Source organism: Schistocerca gregaria, chromosome X, assembly GCF_023897955.1.
Source record: "Schistocerca gregaria isolate iqSchGreg1 chromosome X, iqSchGreg1.2, whole genome shotgun sequence".
In the NCBI taxonomy this organism is placed as follows: domain Eukaryota; kingdom Metazoa; phylum Arthropoda; class Insecta; order Orthoptera; family Acrididae; genus Schistocerca; species Schistocerca gregaria.
Genome location: NC_064931.1, coordinates 47,620,722 through 47,638,962, shown reverse-complemented (window position 1 = coordinate 47,638,962; position 18,241 = coordinate 47,620,722). Strand labels below are relative to the sequence as shown.

The 18,241-nt window shown below is 42.3% G+C and overlaps 1 protein-coding gene across 3 annotated transcripts in view; it reads right to left on the bottom strand.

The window, feature by feature from the left end:
• LOC126299485 (uncharacterized) overlaps positions 1-18,241 on the bottom strand; it is a 326,941-nt gene that overhangs the window by 57,212 nt on the left and 251,488 nt on the right. For all 3 annotated transcript variants that reach the window (XM_049991422.1, XM_049991423.1, XM_049991424.1), the window contains one exon: positions 3,268-3,507. In XM_049991422.1, the coding sequence (XP_049847379.1) occupies positions 3,268-3,507 (240 nt within the window). The remainder of the gene's footprint in view (positions 1-3,267; positions 3,508-18,241) is intronic.

Sequence of the window (18,241 nt, the reverse complement as noted above, 5' to 3'; positions counted from 1 at the left end):
TGTTTGCGTGTCTGTTGCATTATTTTGCGAGCAGGTGTGTAGGCTGTGTTATGCGGTATTTGGTCAGTTTACAAGTTCATTTCGTGTGTGCCCATCAGTGTACTGCATTATTTAGGAGGAGAGTGCATAGCTGTACTCAAATTATTTCGGTAATTTAGAATTTGTTTGTACTGCGTTATTTAGGTGTAGTTTACTGGTCTGTGGGCTGTGTGGCATGACCCCAAGCATGTCAAAAAAATGGCTCTGAGCGCTATGGGACTTAACTTCTTAGGTCATCAGTCCCCTAGAACTACTTAAACCTAACTAACCTAAGGACATCACACACATCCATCCCCGAGGCAGGATTCGAACCTGCGACCGTAGCAGTCACGCTGTTCCGGACTGAGCACCTTAACTGCGAGATCACCGCGGCCGGATGTCAGAGAATCTGTTTTGTATCAGTGTGATAAATATACTATCTCAAATCCATCCCTAAATAAATTGTTCCAAAATAAATAAAATACACTTCTTCCTCTCTCCAGCAGCCCAGAGTAGGCTGAGTCATTTCCCCCTCCAGGCAGTCATCTTGGGATATGACACAGAACAGACAGCAGCGCTCTCTGGTGACAGTACTGTGTACTACATCCAGAGTTTGTGGTGACCACACTGTTTCCCGCCATTTTTCCCATCGTCTTGGGTTACATCATAGAATGGACGACAGTACTCTCTGGTGGCAGTACTGTGTACTAGGTCCAGACCTCGAGGCAAACACACCGTTTTCCGCCATCTTGGATAATGGTATTTGGGTTATCAGCTGACGTCACAGCCGCCGTATTGGATTATGTCATGGAATGGACGACAGTGCACAGTACTGTGTATTAGGACAGTTGGAGTTGTGGTGAACACACTGGATGGTGTTCCTGTCTCTAATTGTTCAAATAAATAGTGCATGCAAAATAATAAAGACTTATGCGTAGCACAAGATGAGTCCCTTTCCCACCATTTCCTAGGACGAGGTGGTGGTCAAATGACTTATGTTAGTGGAGGTAACCCAAGTGCCTTTTCTTTCCCGCCATTTTGTTAGGTTAGTAGAGATAGCCCAAGTGGACTGTCTTTAGCACCAAAATTCAAACTTTGCACCAGCCCTAAGATGAGGTGGCGGTCGGATGACTTAGGTAGTGGAGGTAGCCCAAATGACCTATTTTCCCACTAGACTAATTTTCTTGAGATTGATGACAGATAGAGAGCTCCAAGTCTAAAAAAAATTCAATCTGTTAGCTAAATTCCAAACGCTTCAACATATTATGTAATATGCACCAAACGCAAAATCATAGCGATCTCTGTTTTTCGTTGCAAACTTTTTCGAGTTTCGCGCAAATATCACGGTAACTATGACGATTAACGATATGATGATCACGTCATCACGCACCTGTTCTGTAAAACTGTGAGCAAAGCAAAAATGATTTTTTTTTACCACATACTTTTTGTAAAATCTTCTGAGAAAGACTGCGCGGCGTGCCCCTTCGATTCTGTCACCGCCGACCGACCGAAAGGTTTGAGTCACTGTCGGCCTCCCCTTCCGAACAAACGAATGAACTCACCCAACGCTTTGGACGAAAACTGGTCACTGCTTATCGGCCACCGTATTCTGCGTCGGCTACACTGCTTGTAATACGTCCTATTTTTAGGTGTTATTCTTCCATGGAAGACAGTTTTATATCTGTGACTTCTTAGACTTCCCCGGCGTGACTAGTCTTGAAAGTCTCTTCGGATTTGTTGCCTTATCCTGAAATCAACTTGATTCAATATTTCGGCGAACCAACTGCCCACCATCTTCAGGAGAACGCTGTTGCTTAGTCCTGCTGAAAACTGATGCTGGAATCAGCAGCAGCGTTTTCCTGAAGATGGCGGACAGCTGGATCGCCGAAATAATGTGTCATGTTGATTTTGGGATCCAGCAGCAAACCCGAGGAGACTTTCTAGGTTTATATCTGACGAAACGTAGGAAAAGGATTGACTAAGCTTTGACTGGCGAATTGTACGATTCCCATTGTATCTATCATCAAATTATAGTAGTCATCACTAACTGCATTATTTAAGCGGTGGATTACACTAATATCTATGAGAAAAGTTTGTGAATGCATAACAGAATGTTAAGAAGATAATAAAGGCAACGAGGAAATAATGCATGAAAATAAAAGATACCTATAATTAACAATGAAATTAGGAATAAGAATGCTATGCTATGCTCAAATACCTTGCGCTATGAATTTTACTTTTTGCTATATTTTTATTGTTTATTATGCATGTAATAATAATATCACAAGGAACTTCCGTTAAAAATTTAAAAAATATTACACTAGTACTTTATAGGTTTTGAGTTTCCTTTTTAGAGGTTTTCTTTGCACTCGCTGGAAATTTTTCCAGATAATTCAAGTTAGATCGATTTTTGCATCTTTCTGTTCTTTTTTGGGCCACAGGTGAAGCCTGTTTTGCGTTTTCCAATCGTGCTACTCTCGGTTCTGCTACACCGTAAACACGGTGAATGGATGCACGAAGTTTACGTGGCATATGATAATTGTTGACTCCCTTTTTAACTGTGGTGTCACCAACGAGTTTGCAAGCTTCTTCAGACATTTAAGCGGCTCACCTGAGTATTGTCTTTGTAGTAATTCTGAAGGGGAAACGAATTCACCCCACTTATGTCTAATACGCGGAAAAATAATCCCATTGGCCATATTTGAAAAAGGCTTCGACAACCAGCGATATCTGTTTCGACCAAATACATTTCTAGCAGAATCCTTAGCTAAAGATCTAGTATATGCACTTCTGCCATCGTCACCTTAATCACTTGTTTCATTCAGCGAATACACAGGTAGCAAAACAAATTTGTCTTGACTTTCGCACCGTTCCTATTCGAGTTTCGTTTGTCACTATCTGATCCATCGTCACTTTCTAAATTGTCCTCAAACGATTTTAAAATAATATCCTCAAAGTCAGTGTCCGTAACAACCGTAGACGAAGACCTGGCTACTGAACCCACTGCACAAAGTCCCAGGTGAGGTCTCAGAGACTGTATAGCACGGAAGAAGCAGTAATAGTATAGGTCCAGATTACATTCGAGTATCTACTGGCGAAGAGAACTACGGTAGATTCGGGGAAGAACTAGACAACGCACAATCTCCTCTCTCACCCCTACGCATTATCATAAGAGTGACAATTAACGCTTGCCGTCTGTGGGACGTGAAGGTTTAAGGCAGATAAGAAACATTGTGGAGTGATACGCACCTGGAAGTGGTTGTTGGCATTGTTGAGGGCGTTGCGCAGTGCCTGGGGCGCGGGCAGCGGCAGCGGGTGCGCCACGGCTGCGGGGGCGGCGGCTCTGGTGATGGAGGCGGGCAGTGCCTGGAACACCGGCAGCCCCACCACCCCCGCAGCCGCGCCCGGCGCGAGGCGCGATGGCCGGCTCACGTTGCGCGCCGGTGCGATCGGCTTGAAGGGGGGGATCACGCCGCCCGGGACCACCACCTGCTGACACACACACAAGCGTTGCGTTAAGGGGTGCCTCGCCAACAAAAAGCGAGACGACACATTTTATTTCCAGTGGAGTCACCTCGCGGATCATCGCGTTCAATCCCAAGACGTCACAATATTTCACTACCCTCAGTAAAGTATGGCATAATTCGTAAGTTCCTCTGGTGGTGACAGAACAGGACTGTGCGAAAGCTGAAAGACATACAGAAAAATAACACATATCATTGGATGGAGCATCTCCAAGTTTCGATTCGTAGTACGCTCCCTGGCGTAGTTGCAGAACGCACCACTATCGGCAAATCATCCAGTACGTATTCTCACATCAAATTATTTCGCGCCTGCAGATAGGCAACCCAATGAACAGATTTCCGAAGTGGGCTCGATATTGCTGCACGTGTCCGGACAGCAGTTGTAGCAACTTCAATAAATAGTATGCAAGTATTTACATTTTCAGTGTCACAAACGGTGCCGATACTGAGCACCTGTAATGTGAGATAAAACTTGCAGAGATGCTCTATCCACTAGTACATGTTGTACAACCACCTACCTCTCAAAGGGGTGGGGCTGAAACAGAAACGTTGTCCATGATGCGCTAATACCCAGACTTTATTCATCCACTATTTGAGAATGAGAGCACTTAGCCACTTAATTTAATTAATTGATTAATTTCAAACGTTTACGAAACTGTTTCTGCTCACCAGCCCCCCTTTCCTCCCCCCCTCCTCTCCCCATACACACATAAAATGATGAAAAGAAAATAGTTCATTGCCACTAAAATTTCGCATCAGGCATGACCTGTTAACTTATTACCCCTTTATTAATAAATCTATTAGTAACAAACTTTGTATACAGTATTCACATATAACACGGAAAGTACCTGCAAAATTCTATCACTGTACGACATGTCGTTGAGGAGATATGACGTCATAAACATTGAACTGCGTGAAAACGAAACTGCAGGTCGAAATTCCCTAGAGGTACATGTGAAATATCTGTAAAAACATGTGCGAAATATATTAAATACATGTGGAGTATATGTCACATATGCATACACAGGTGAAGCTCCTAAACCTCTGGATCCATTTCACCAAAGCTTGGTACGAATTTCGCTATCTGAAAAGAAATACTGAGGGTTTAAGAAACAACAACCTAATATTGGGGGTGCGAGTGTCCAGAAAAGAGTAGGGGAGGAATAGATGCACAGAGAGAGGGGGAAGAGGAGGTGAACAGGGAAAGGAGGAGGATGAGATGGACAGAGAGAGACGGGAGGAGGAGGACGAGGAGGAGGACATGGACAGAGAGAGAGGAGGAGGAGATGGCTAGAGAAAGAGAGGAGGAAGCGATGGACATAAAGAGGGGAGGAGAACATAACCAGCAGGGGAAGGAGGTGGACAGAGAGAGAGTGGAGGAAGAAGTGTGAAAAGAGAGGGGCAGGAGGAGATGGACAGAATTGGGGGGGGGGGTGGAAGATGTGGACAGTGAGACACGGAGGAGAAGATGGATAGAGAGAGGGGGTAGTGTTAGATGGACAGAGATAGTTCGAGGAGGAAATAGAGAAGGAGAGGATGAGATGGATAGAGTGAGGTTGGAGAAAAGTTGGAAAGACAGACAGGAAAGGAAGGGGAGGAGGTGATGGGCAGAGAGAGGGGGAAGGAACAGATGGACTAATAGAAGATTGGAATAAATACATGTCCGAGCAACGCCGTGTACTCAGAGTACACATTGATACAATGACGTTATCAAAAACTGGTGTCTCATTACGAGAATGTTTTCGTAGCCATCGTGGAGTTGTTGAGGAAAACATGTATAAATGGTTCAAATGGCTCTGAGCACTATGGAACTTAACATCTGAGGCCATCAGTCCCCTAGAACTCAGAACAACTTAAACCTAACTAACCTAAGGACATCACACACATCCGTGCCCGAGGCAGGATTCGAACCTGCGACCGTAGCGGACGCGCGGTTCCAGACTGAAGCGTCTAGAACCGCTCGGCCACACTGGCCGGCTGAAAAGGAAAGATTATCCCCAAGTGGTCATAATTCTCTTAACACAAGAATAGGTTAAGGACCTATCAGTCAAAAGAGCACAACAGGTTTATCCCTAAATGAATAATTGTCCCTGAATGTAGGCAACCTGCAACTAAAAAAACGCGGCAGAATGCAGTATATAATGAGGTTTGTTTTATTTAAAAAGCTTTAAGAGTTTTCACATACAAAATCTGGCAGCATTACTTTTTAGAGCCCCGCCGTAAACTAAAAAAGATGAACGTTAGTGACTAACATCCTGTCATTAGAGACAGTGCAGTAGCTCGTATGGAAAAGTATAAAGTATGGGGGTGCAGTCGGCTGCAGCTTTTTTAGACGAACAGTTACAGCATCCACCGAAAATGATTTAGTGAAACCTGTGTTAGGATGTCCGGAGGGGTATGAAACCACAGTACAATCGAAGTTCCGTAACTACAGTGCAGTCCAGCTCGATAGTAGCTAGACAGAAAATTTTACGTTCATTAGCATACGTGATCTGTACTGCTGGATTCATAACCAGGTAGCTCGAGAGTATGTCACAAGAATGCGTGGTCAAAAAATAAAGAAAAAAAATAATACACGACGAGAATAATTCACACGAGCTTACCCTGCATCCACATTTTCGTCAATTTGACAGTGGCTGTATGGTATTTATTTTCGGCGGTTTCTGACATGTATGTTAGCGTATGTGCGTTTCATGGTGCAGCAAAGAAGCTTGGAAAGAATTCGCCAGTCCTCGTAACTCCAGTTCTCTAACGCAGAATAAGGCCATTTCGGCTGAAAATTCCTCATAATATGAGCTCTGCTTATATGACTGATACTAAGGAATCACAGGAAACACAAATCGCTAAAATGACATTTGGTAGCTTCCTGGTTCAACGCACTCCATTCTAGTCAGCATGCGATGGTGCACTTTCGTCTGTGACTTTCAGTTCCTACACAAGCAGTATGTGGTAGTCCATATTTTTCTCTCAATGCTGTGTAATTTTTCAACACACAAGACGCTTTCTCCCTAACACGCAAGCAGTTCACAAACGCCTCTGTTTCAGAAATGCGAGTCTCTTGCCTCCGAAACCAATAATTTATTCCTTTCTGCACTTGGCTAATTGTACCTCCCACAGTCTACGGCAGATAATGACACGTCTTCAGACGAACTGTCGAAAGAGTTACTCACTGTGTTTCATGTTTCAAGAAGGAACGTAAATATTTGACTACGTGGCAAAAAATGTTCCCGGTTTTCAGCAGACTGTTGTTACAACCACCTGATTGATGTTGTTGTCTTCAGTCCGAAGACTGGTTTGATGCAGCTCTCCATGATACTCTATCCTGTGCTTAAGCCTCTTCATATCCGAATAACTACTGCAGCTTCCATCCTTCTGAACCTGCGTACCGTGATCATCTCTTGGTCTCCCGCTATAATTTTTACTCGCCCACACTTCCCTCCAGTAAGAAACTGGTGATCCCTTGAATTCTCTGAATGTGTCCTAACAACCGATGCCTTCCTTTAGTCAAGTTGTGCCACAAATTTCTTTTCTCCCAAATTGTATTCAGTATCTCATCTTTAGTTACGTGATCTACCCATCTTCAGCATTCTTCTGCAGCACCACATTTCAAAGGCTTCTATTCTCTTCTTGTGTCAAGGGTTTATCATCCACGTTTCAGTTTCCTGCAAGACTACACCCCACACAAATACCTTCAGAAAAGACTTTTTAAAACTTAAATCTATATTCCATTTTAACAAAATCCTCTCTTGCAGAAGCGCTTTTGTTACCATTGCCAGTCTACATTTTATATTCTCCCTGTTTATCAGTAATTTTGATACCCCAATAGCAGACTTCCCAACTACTTTTAACGTATCGTTTCCTAATCTACTTCCCTCAGCATCATCTGATTTAATTTGGCTACATTCCTACACCTTTGTTTTGCTGACGTTCATCTTACATCTTCATTTAAAGACACTGTCCATTCAGTTCAACTGTTCCATCAAGTCCTTTGCTGTCTCTGACGGTATCACAATATCATCGGCAAACCTCAAAGTTTTATTTCTTTCCCCTGGACTTTAACTGCCTTTCTAAATGTCTCCTCGGTTTCCTTTACCCCTTGCTCAATGTACAGACTGAATAACGTCGGGGATATGCTACAACACTGTCTCACTCACTTCTCAACAACTGCTTCCCTTTCATGTGCCTCGACTCTTATAACTGCCATCTGGTTTCTGTACAAGTCTGTAAATAGTTTTTCGCTCCCTGTATTTTATCCCTAGTTGCCTCTGTAGCCGTAGTCGTAACGTACGCCTTGATTCAACTCGGAGGTAATCCGGTTCGAATTCTAGTGGTGGATGAAATTTTCACTTCCAGTATTTGTTCTGCAATGGGAGGCGAGGTGGTGACGCCAAGTTTCTGGTCACCAGTCTCCGCGACAGTATCCTGGATCAAATTGCTAACCTCTCCGCAGTGTCTCGTGAAGTGAGGGCATGTGACTCTGTTTATTATGATCCTCTTTCGTATGGGAATATTACGCTCGGCGGCCCCTTTGATGAGGAGTATGCCATGTGCCTGCACCAGCTTTCACCCTCGCTGTTCCCTTCGTCCATGCCAACGCAAACCCAATATTACTCAATACTAGCATTCATCACAGACGCAGATCCACATCTGGTTCTTCATAACACGTCGGAGGAAGGCGACAACGGAGCACTCCCATTTGGACCTTCTGTGGGCGGCGTTACAAGATTTTTGCATCTGCTTCCCCTACGTTCATTTCCTGAAATGGGAGAACTAATTATTATTTATTTTACCCCTGATACATTGAGACTGTATTCCAGTCAACATTGTCAAAAGCTTCCTTTAAGTCTACAAATGGTATTGAAGTGAGTTTGCCTTTCCTTAACCTATCTTCTAAGAGAAGTCGCAGGGTCAGTACTACTTCGCGTGTTAGGACATTTCTCCGGAACCCAAACTGATCTTCCCCCACGGTCGGTTTCTACCAGCTTCTCTATTCTTCTGTAAATAATTAATGTTATTATTTTGCAACCATGACATATTAAATTGATAGTTCGGCAATATTCACACTTGACAGCACCTATAATAATTGGAATTATTGTACTCTTCTTGAAGTCTGAGGGTGTTTCGCCTGTTTTGTATATCTTGCTCACCAGATGGAAGAGTTCTGTCACGGTTGTCTCTCCCAAGGCTATCAGTAGTTCTAACGGAAAGTTGTCTACTCCAGGGGCATTGTTTCAACTTAGGTCTTTCAGTGCTCTGTCAAATTCTTCACGCACTATCATATCTCTCACCTCATCTTCATCTACGTTCTCTTCCATTTCTATAATATTGCCCTCAATTACATCTCCCTTGTATAGGCATGTATATACTCCTTGCATCTTTCATCTTTCCCTTCTTTGCTTAGAACTGGTTTTTCATCTGGGCTCCTGATATTCATACAGGTATTTCTCTTTTCTCCAAAGATTTCTTTAATTTTTCTGTAGGTGGTATCTACCTCCCCCTAGTGATATATGCTTCTAAATTCTTACACTTGAACTATAGCCTTTCTTCTAAGCCATTTTGCACTTCCTGTAAATCTTATATTTTAGAGTTTGTATTCTTTTTCGCCTGCTTCATTTACAGCATTTTTGTATTTTCTCCTTCGATCAGTTAAATTCAATATCTCTTGTGTTAGACAAGGATTTTTTGATCCTCTTCTGCCTTCACTAATTCATCTCCCAAAGCTATCGATTCGTCTTCCACAGTATTGCTTTCCCTGTTTCAGTCAGTCGTTGTCTAATACTCCCGCTGAAACTCACTTTTTGCCATTTCTTCAGTTCTAACCCTTAGTTCGTAACCAATAAATTGTGTTCAGAGTACACATCTGCCACTGGAAATGTCTTATAGTTTCAAATCTGGTTCCAAAGTACCTGTCTTACCGTAATGTGATCAAACTACAACCTACCTGACTGTAGCGCAGAAGAAAACTTCACAGTTGTTTAAGGTCGATTTGTCCCTGACACACACAGGATTCCAGTTGCACTGTGGACACCAGGTTGAAGACGGCAGGGAATGTGCAATTCCTAGTCCTATTCCCGGCCCTAAATAAAACATTGCTGTTACGGATCTTTTCGTGAGCTGAATTTCAGTTTATTTCCATACCTCATATGCCTGATGCTGAATGGAACCTGTCCTAAAAGCGTCGTATTTTGATGTTATTATAATCGTAAATCACAAAAGCTAATAGTCAGTGGTGCTACAATTAATAAACAACCTATTGAATTAAAAAAAGTTAAGGATAAACGTATTACGATTATTCGCTTCTTTGAAATCAATAAACGTTGCGACACTTCAAATCAAGTGTCAACAATTGAATCACACACAATAGTTTACTTTTACTCATAGTTAAATATTCAGCACTTTAAATGGTCCTGAATTTATTTTACAATATTGATCTCTTCAATTAACTTCGCTCTTGCTCCATCTCCGCAGTTATAAACCCACTAAAGTAGTGTCCGGGTAATACCGTGGCCAGGAGACGGGACACCGCAACCGACACATCTTTCGGAGAAAGTAACGTCTAATTCACGAGTAATCTCACGGCTTTCTGTTAATCTGTCGTCCTAAAAAAAACTGTAGCTGAAAGAAACTATGCCTATTTTGCATAATTTCTAGGTCCATAGCTCCAGTAGCAAAACTACCGCAAATAGATCGTTGGCAAATAAATTGTCGACTGGCGATTATCCAAAACAAGTTGCATCTAAACCCTTGAAGGAAAGACTCTCTGCACCAGTCACTCTACAACCTCCTGAAATATTCGCTCTTCCCCCATTACGATATACAGAGTAAGTCGCTGATGTATCTCAAGACGGTGATAATGGAGTTGTTACCACAAATTAGTAATGAAACGCAAGTTTGATAAAGGGCCTAACGTGAGCTCTCACTGATAGAGTACGCCTTTGGACGTAAATGGTTGGCAAATGCTTCCAGAATATTCTGCATTCCAGACAGAGCAGTTCTACTTGAAACTGATGTTAGTTTGTTTTTTCGACCACCCCAGGTTACCACCATTTACTAAAGGGCTGATTACGTTATTAATAGAAAGACGCGTACTAAGTTGTCACGTGTCTTCCAGTACAATGCGTGATACATGCTGCGTACCCCTGCTTTCCAATTAAACATGTGGTTTGTGTGTTAATGGTGGAAACTGACGAATACCAGAAAGACTGCTGTAGCAAATATGACTAGCAAGCTACTTCTGTTCACACGACTACTATGTTTTCAATTGCTTCTTCCGCAGTATACTATTGAGACGAACATTCGCCCACGTCTTAACATCGGCCGGTCATTACTATGAAATTTCTCCATGCACGAGATTTTTCTTTCATTTGTATCGAAAATGTTTCATACTACTCTTCTAAAAAAATTGTTGTCTGATTTGACGCCTGTTTATGAGGAAATCTACGACGCATAAACTAATAGCACACACCTCAGTGCTACCTTGGCAAAATTCTGTTGGCAGAATTCAGATAGTGTAATCTGGTTCATTTGAAGGGTTTACAAGTTTGCAGTTATCATTGGTGCTGCTTCTTAAACCATGGTTTTTATTTATTTATCCTTACGCGTTTGGAGTTTCCAGCTAGTAAAACTTCACTGCCGAAAATCGACGTCCCTCTGTTGGAGGGGTCCCCTCAGCACATATGTTTAATGAGGAGTGTTGTATGGACACTTTTAAAGGTGCAAATTTCAACATAATAGTTTGAGAAAAGTTCAAGGACACTCGATTAAACTGAAGTGTACCGTTTTGTTTAGCGAGAAATTCATTTCTCGTAAAATAAATGACATCCTGTATAGTGTACTGTCTTTGTATGAATTACCAATTCCTTCCTACAGCCTGCTACAAAAAAGAGTTATCTGCGACATCTAAATCCACAACTTGCGAATTTCATGTTAAACTAATTTTTCACGCAGAAAAATGTTTCTTAACAGAACTCTGAACTTCGAGCTAATCAACTTCAAATAAGATAAACAGTTACCTAACTCCATAGATTCTAGACAAGAATGATCACGCATTGCTGGGAAAACAAAATTCTCATTTCCGATAAAAATGGATTTCTTTCTGGACATATTTATTAATGAAATCTCTATTGCCTGTGTAACATAAATTGTCAAATCGTCTATATCTTGTTTGTGTGAATGTAAAATTGGGTCTTGGATGTTACATTATCTCTGTTCAAGCACTCAGCAGTCGCCAATACTGTAATTACGGATACAGCGATTCACTTTTTCACGTGAAGTTCCCTATACTTTGCGAGATGGCTAGGGAAAAGGAAAAGCGTTTCTGAGTTTTTAAACTGATTTTGTAGCTTTCTTTTCTGTTCACCCGATTAACACGACTATTCAGGCCTAACAATGTGCACTACTGCAACACGAAATACTTGTATTCTGAATATTTTGAATGAAGTGGTAAAATACCTCATTCGTGTGTCTTGTAATCGGTGTTAAACTGGAAGTGTCCATGCAAATATCCACTTATCGTACGAATTAATTTTCTATTAAAAGTTGTATTTTTACCGTTTACACTTAGGAGAATCATATGGAGTCTTTGTTTCAATTGTCTGTTAAACGCTTCATGTAGGTACGCCATTTATGTACTCAACGTCATCTTCAAAAAATTTATGACGTAGCTTTTGTATTTCAGACAAATTTGATTGAAAGATTTTGTGTGGCTGTGCTTTAATATCTACGATTAATTTTTAACAGGACATCGTGTCAAGGATAATTTTCATAGGCAAAATATTGTAGTTTCGACTGAACTCTTACATAAAAGTTTCAAAACCTTTTGGTAAGGTATTAAGCGACATACACAAGAAAACAGAAGTACTGACGCTTCCACCCAACTAGTGAAATCATATGAGTGTTGTAGATAGAATGAGTGATGAATAAACGCAGTAAGCAGTCACTTTTTTATTATTTGTGGAACTACCAGTCTCGAGCTTCTGTTCTTGTCAACAGATGGAGTGCACAGCATTTCACTGACATCTGTGTGTGAGCCAATGTGAGTTTAGCAGCATGATGTAAAGCATATTTCATTCTACTTCATGCTACTAAACTAAAATACGAGCTCAGTTAATTTAATTACAGTCCATGGTGGCCACTTAATCTAATTTTGTTGCTGTCTCTCGTTTTAATAATACGATGCAGGTGTTATTCAAAAATGTTGAAGCATTCAGTATTTGCTGTTCGATTAGTCGTGAAACGTTGTCTTCTACTGTGGAGAAGCTAGAGGTATTTCTCGTAAAGGTCTGTAAAATTATCTTTCTTACGAAGAGTAGTCCAGTGGCACATTTGTTTGACTCAGAACTTTCACGTAAAGGTCACATGCAGGAGCTTCCAGTTATTTCTGCAGGTATGCTCAGATGCCGTTTATCCCACTTTGAAATGCTGGGCTGGTGTGGGTACGCGGGGTCGCCAGCAACGGTCCGCTAGTGCACACGACGCGCATTGGGGAACACTTTAACGGTCCGCTCTCGACGCCGGAGCTGCGTGTAGTAGCTGTCGTGTCAAAACGTGCTTTGCATCTTCATCATTAAAGAGTATCTCAAAACTGATTAAACACTATCTTAAACTGATTTAGATTTGGCACGTTTTTCAGCCGCAGTGGCACCATTGCGTCCCTCCTTCTATCAGAAATTACAAGCATTATGCTGCATTCATAACTCTAACACTGATGGGATATTAATTCAAGGTAAGAGGAAGACAGCATCCTTACTGAATCTACACTGATGCGCCAGAGAAATTGGTATAGGCACGAGAATTAAAATACAGAAAAATGTAAAGTGGCAGAAAACGGTGGTTCGGGAACACCTATATAAGATAACAAGTGTGGCACAGCTGTTAGATCGGTTACTGCTGCTACAATGGCAGGTTATTACCATTTAAGTGAGACTGAACGTGGTGCTACAGTCGGCACACGAGCAATGAAACACAGCATCTCCGAGGTACCGATGAAGTGGGGATTTTCCCGTACAACCATTTCACGAGTGTACCGTGAATATCAGGAATCCGGTAAAACATGCAATCTCCGACATCGCTGTGGCTGGGAAAACAACCTGCAAGAACGGGACCAACGACGCTTAAAGAGAATCGTCCAACGTGACAAAAGTGCAACCTTTTCGCAAACTGCTGCAGATTTCAATGCTGGGACATCAACAAGCGTCAGCGTGCCAACCATTCAACGAAACATCATCGATATGGGCTTTCGGAGCTGAAGGCCCTCTCATGTACCCTTGATGACTGCATGACACAAAGCCTTACTCCTCGCCTGGGCCCGTCAACACCGACATTGGACTGTTGGTGACTGGATGTCACCAGATCGGACGAGTCTCGTTTCAAATTGTATCGAACTGACGGACGTGTACGGATGTGGAGACAACCTCATGAATCCATGGACCCTGCATGTCAGCATGGAACTGTTCAAGCTGGTGGAGGCTCTGTAAAGGTGTGGGGCGTGTGTAAAAAAATTAAAATGGCTCTAAACACTATGGGACTTAACATCTGAGGTCATCAGTCCCCTAGACTTAGAACTACTTAAACCTAACTAACCTAAGGACACGACACACACCCATGCCCGAGGCAGGATTTGAACCTGCGACCGTAGCAACAGCGCGGTTTCGGACTGAAGTGCCTAGAATCGCTCGGTCACAGCGGCCGGTGGGGCGTGTGCGGTTTGAGTGATATGAGACCCCTGATACGTCTCGATACGACTCTGACAGGTGACACGCACGTTGGCATCCTGTCTGATCACCTGCATCTATTCGTGTCTATTGTGTATTCCGACGGACGTGGACAATGCGACACCCCACTCGTCCAGAATTGCTACAGAGTGCCCCCAGGAACACTCTTTTCGGTTTAAACACTTCCACGAAACTCCCCAGACATGAACATTATTGAACATATCTGGGATGCCTTGCAACGTGCTGTTGAGAAGAGATCTCCACGCCCTCGTATTCTTACGGATTTATGGACAGCCCTGCAGGATTCATGGTGTCAGTTCCCTCTAGCACTACTTGAGGCATTAGTCGACTCCATGCCACGTCGCGTTGCGGCACTTCTGTGAGCTCGCCCTACATCATATTAGGCAGGCGTACCAGCGTCTTTGGATTTTCAGTGTATAATGGATATTAATAGGCAATGCCAATGAAAATGAAATTTCATCTCAGAATTTAGAAGAAACTGAGTTTAAGTCTTCTAGTTCTCCTTCTCCGTCTTATTATTATTATTATTATTATGATTATTAATATTATTGTTTACAGCATTACGATCATTTCACGAGCGCAATGAACTTGTTTAGCTGATGACTTTGGTTTCTTCTTATCGCACAACTTGCTCTTTTTTCGCTGGAATTCCCATTCTGTTCTTCCGTTGAGGTTCCCTCGGTTCCAGTTACCGGGTTGTCTGTAACTTAATAGTTTTCTACAAGAGTTCTGAATGCAGATCTGTACCTTGTCACCCACGACGCCAATTTCTTGATGATGTCGTTCAGTTTCAAGCTGCCAAATGTTCTTAATTTTCGTTGAGATGACAAGACTGAGAACTGTTTTAGTCAGTATTTATTTTGAGAATTTGACCGAAAAATTTTAAGCATCTCTTCATGAAAGTGCCAGAAATGTTCTGAGTGTGATGATATGTTTCCTGTAGTTCCCTTTTCATTCAAAGTCCATCTATGATGGCTGGAACAAATATTGTTCTTAGAAGTATTCTACCTTGCTTTTGCCGAGCGAGGTGGCGCAGTGGTTTGTACAATGGACTCGTATTCGGGAGAACGACGGTTCAGATTCCTGTCTGGCCCTCCAAGATTTCTCCTAAATCCTCCAGGTAGATGTCAACGTGGTCCCTCTGGAAGTGCTCGATTGATTTCCTTTCCCATCCTCCCATATTCTGAGTTTGTGCTCCGCCTCTTATGACTTCATTGTCGACGGTACTTTCCTCTCTTCCACTCGATCTTGCTTTTCTGTGTCTTGAATTAATGATGTGCCTCGACGTTTACAAAACATACAATGCTTTCGGTTTGGTACCATGTTGCAGGGTCTTATTTTTGTGTTCGGGGATTTTAATTTTTTTGTTGTGCCGGTTTCAGATAATTCTGTAACCTTTTTTGTAATTAGGAGATCGTTTAATTCTTGCTTCACGATTTAATACTGCAGCCTGGATATTTTCACCTAGATTTGTGAATTTATGTTACTGAGATATTTTGCCAAAATGAGTTTCAATAGGTTGTCCAGTAAGGGATCGCCGAGTTCCTTGCACGCCATGAATTTTTACGTATGAAATTTTCAGGCTAGTTACTGCAGCGACTTCCTGACATACTCAGTCAAGAGCAACTCCAGAAAGAGAAACGCATATCGTTAATCTAGATGGAAATGTTTAAAGACACACACAGTACTCGCATATATTTGAGAGAACTTCTTAATGGTAACCGTAAAAACTTGGCCTACGACAAGTGCATCTACATCACGAATGAACGTAGCGCGAATATTAAATACGGTCAAGATAGTGTTAGTGTGGCGAAAGTGTTGTGCACGGCTTTGTACACAACGGTAAGGTGGGCAACAGAGTGGTGCAACAGCTGTAGTCGCAGGATAGCTGGACAGGAACAGAAACACAGTTAACAAAACATTTACTTAACTTTTACTTCTCCAAACATACGAAGGCTCATTACAAATAATGTAGCAAGAAACAAAGAGTCCAGTTGCCACAATGACAGCTAGGAACAAAAGCACGAACTGTGGTGCTGTAACGTTGAGGGTCCAAGTGCAAGTGGGCTGAGTGTCTGCCGCCGGCCATTCTGTATCGTGGTGGCAGAGGAAGACAGCCACTAGAGCCGGACATGCGCCAGATCCTGCGCGACGCTATCGGCGTCAGACTGTAACATGCCATTCTTTTGCCTACCTTAATACGCCGTGGGGTCGTATCGATACGTGATACCACAGAAAGAACTGGCACTTTGTTTCAAATGTAGACAAAAAGAAAGCTGTGCACTTCACGAACAAAAGGTAGCTTACTGGTCTAGCCTTTGAGTACAGGTTTATCGTATCACAACTATAATCTCTTGGAGTACTTATACACATTATCTGAGCAAAAGTATTTGGACACCTATCAGTGAAAATCAATCTGGGGTGTGACCACCCTTCTTGAATTCTGCTGGACGAGGTGTCTGAATGTGTGAGGAGCAATGGCAGCCTGTTCTCCCTCAAGAGCTGAAGCCGAGAAAGTAGCGATTGGCGCTGGTGTCTGGAGCAAAGTCGGCGTGCTGACTCATTCCAGAGGTTCAGGTCGGCACTCTGGGCAGGGCTCCCCATTCCGGGAATGTTAGTCTTCACAAACTATGGCACCACTGATGCTGTTTTATGACAGGGTGCATTGCTATGGTGATACAGTTATCATCTCCGAACTGTTCCTCTGTTGTGCGCACCGATCGAGGTGGCGCAGTGGTTAGCACACTGGACTCGTATTATGAAGGACAACGGTTCAAACCCGCGTCGGGCCATCTAGATTTAGGGTTATCGTGGTTTTGCTAAATCGATCCAGGAAAAGGTGGGGATGGTTCCTTTGAAAGGGCACGGCCGGTTTCCTTCCCCATCCTCGACACAATCGGAGCTTGTGCTCCGTCTAGACGTCGATGTCGACGGGATGTTCAACCTAATCTTCCTTTTATTTATTTATTTGTTTATGTTCCGTGGGACCAAATTAAGGAGAAGTCTCCATGGTCATGGAACGAGTCAATACATGAAATTATAACACGACAGTAGAAACAGATAAAATGAAAAACAAGAAACGTATTCAGGCGACAATTCGTAAGTTTAAATAAAGAAAATCAACAATGTAACACTGGAATTTGCTTAATTTTTCAACTCTTCCAGGAGCTCCTCGACAGAATAGAAGGAGTGAGCCATGAGGCAACTCTTCAGTTTGGACTTAAAAGCGTTTGGGCTACTGCTAAGATTTTTGAGTTCTTGTGGTAACTTATTGAAAATGGATGCAGCAGAATAGCGCACTCCTTTCTGCACAACAGTCAAGGAAGTGCATTCCACATGCATATTTGATTTCTGCCTAGTATTAACTGAGTGAAAGCTGCTAACTCTTGGGAATAAGCTAATATCGCTAACAACAAACGACATTAAAGAAAATATATACTGTGAGGGCAATGTCAGAATTCCCAGACTATTGAATAGGGGTCGACAAGAGGTTCTCGAACTTACACCACATATAGCTCGAACAGCCAGTTTTTGAGCCAAAAATACCCTTTTTGAATCAGAAGAATTACCCCAAAAAATAATACCATATGACATAAGCGTATGAAAACATGCGAAGTAGACTACTTTTCGTTTTGAACTGTCACTTATTTCAGATACTGTTCTAATGGTAAATAAAGCAGCATTTAGTTTCTGAACAAGATCCTGAACATGGGCTTTCCACAACAGATTACTATCTATCCGAACGCCTAGGAACTTGAACTGTTCCGCCTCGCTTACAATATGCCCATTCTGTCTGATTCTGTCTGGTAAAAACTGAGTCTTACTGTGATTTAGCATCAAATTATTTTCCAAAAGCCACGAACTTATTTCATGAACTACATTATTTGATAATGTTTCAATATTACACACAAGATCCTTCACTACCAATCTGATGTCATCAGCAAACAGAAATATTTTTGAATCACC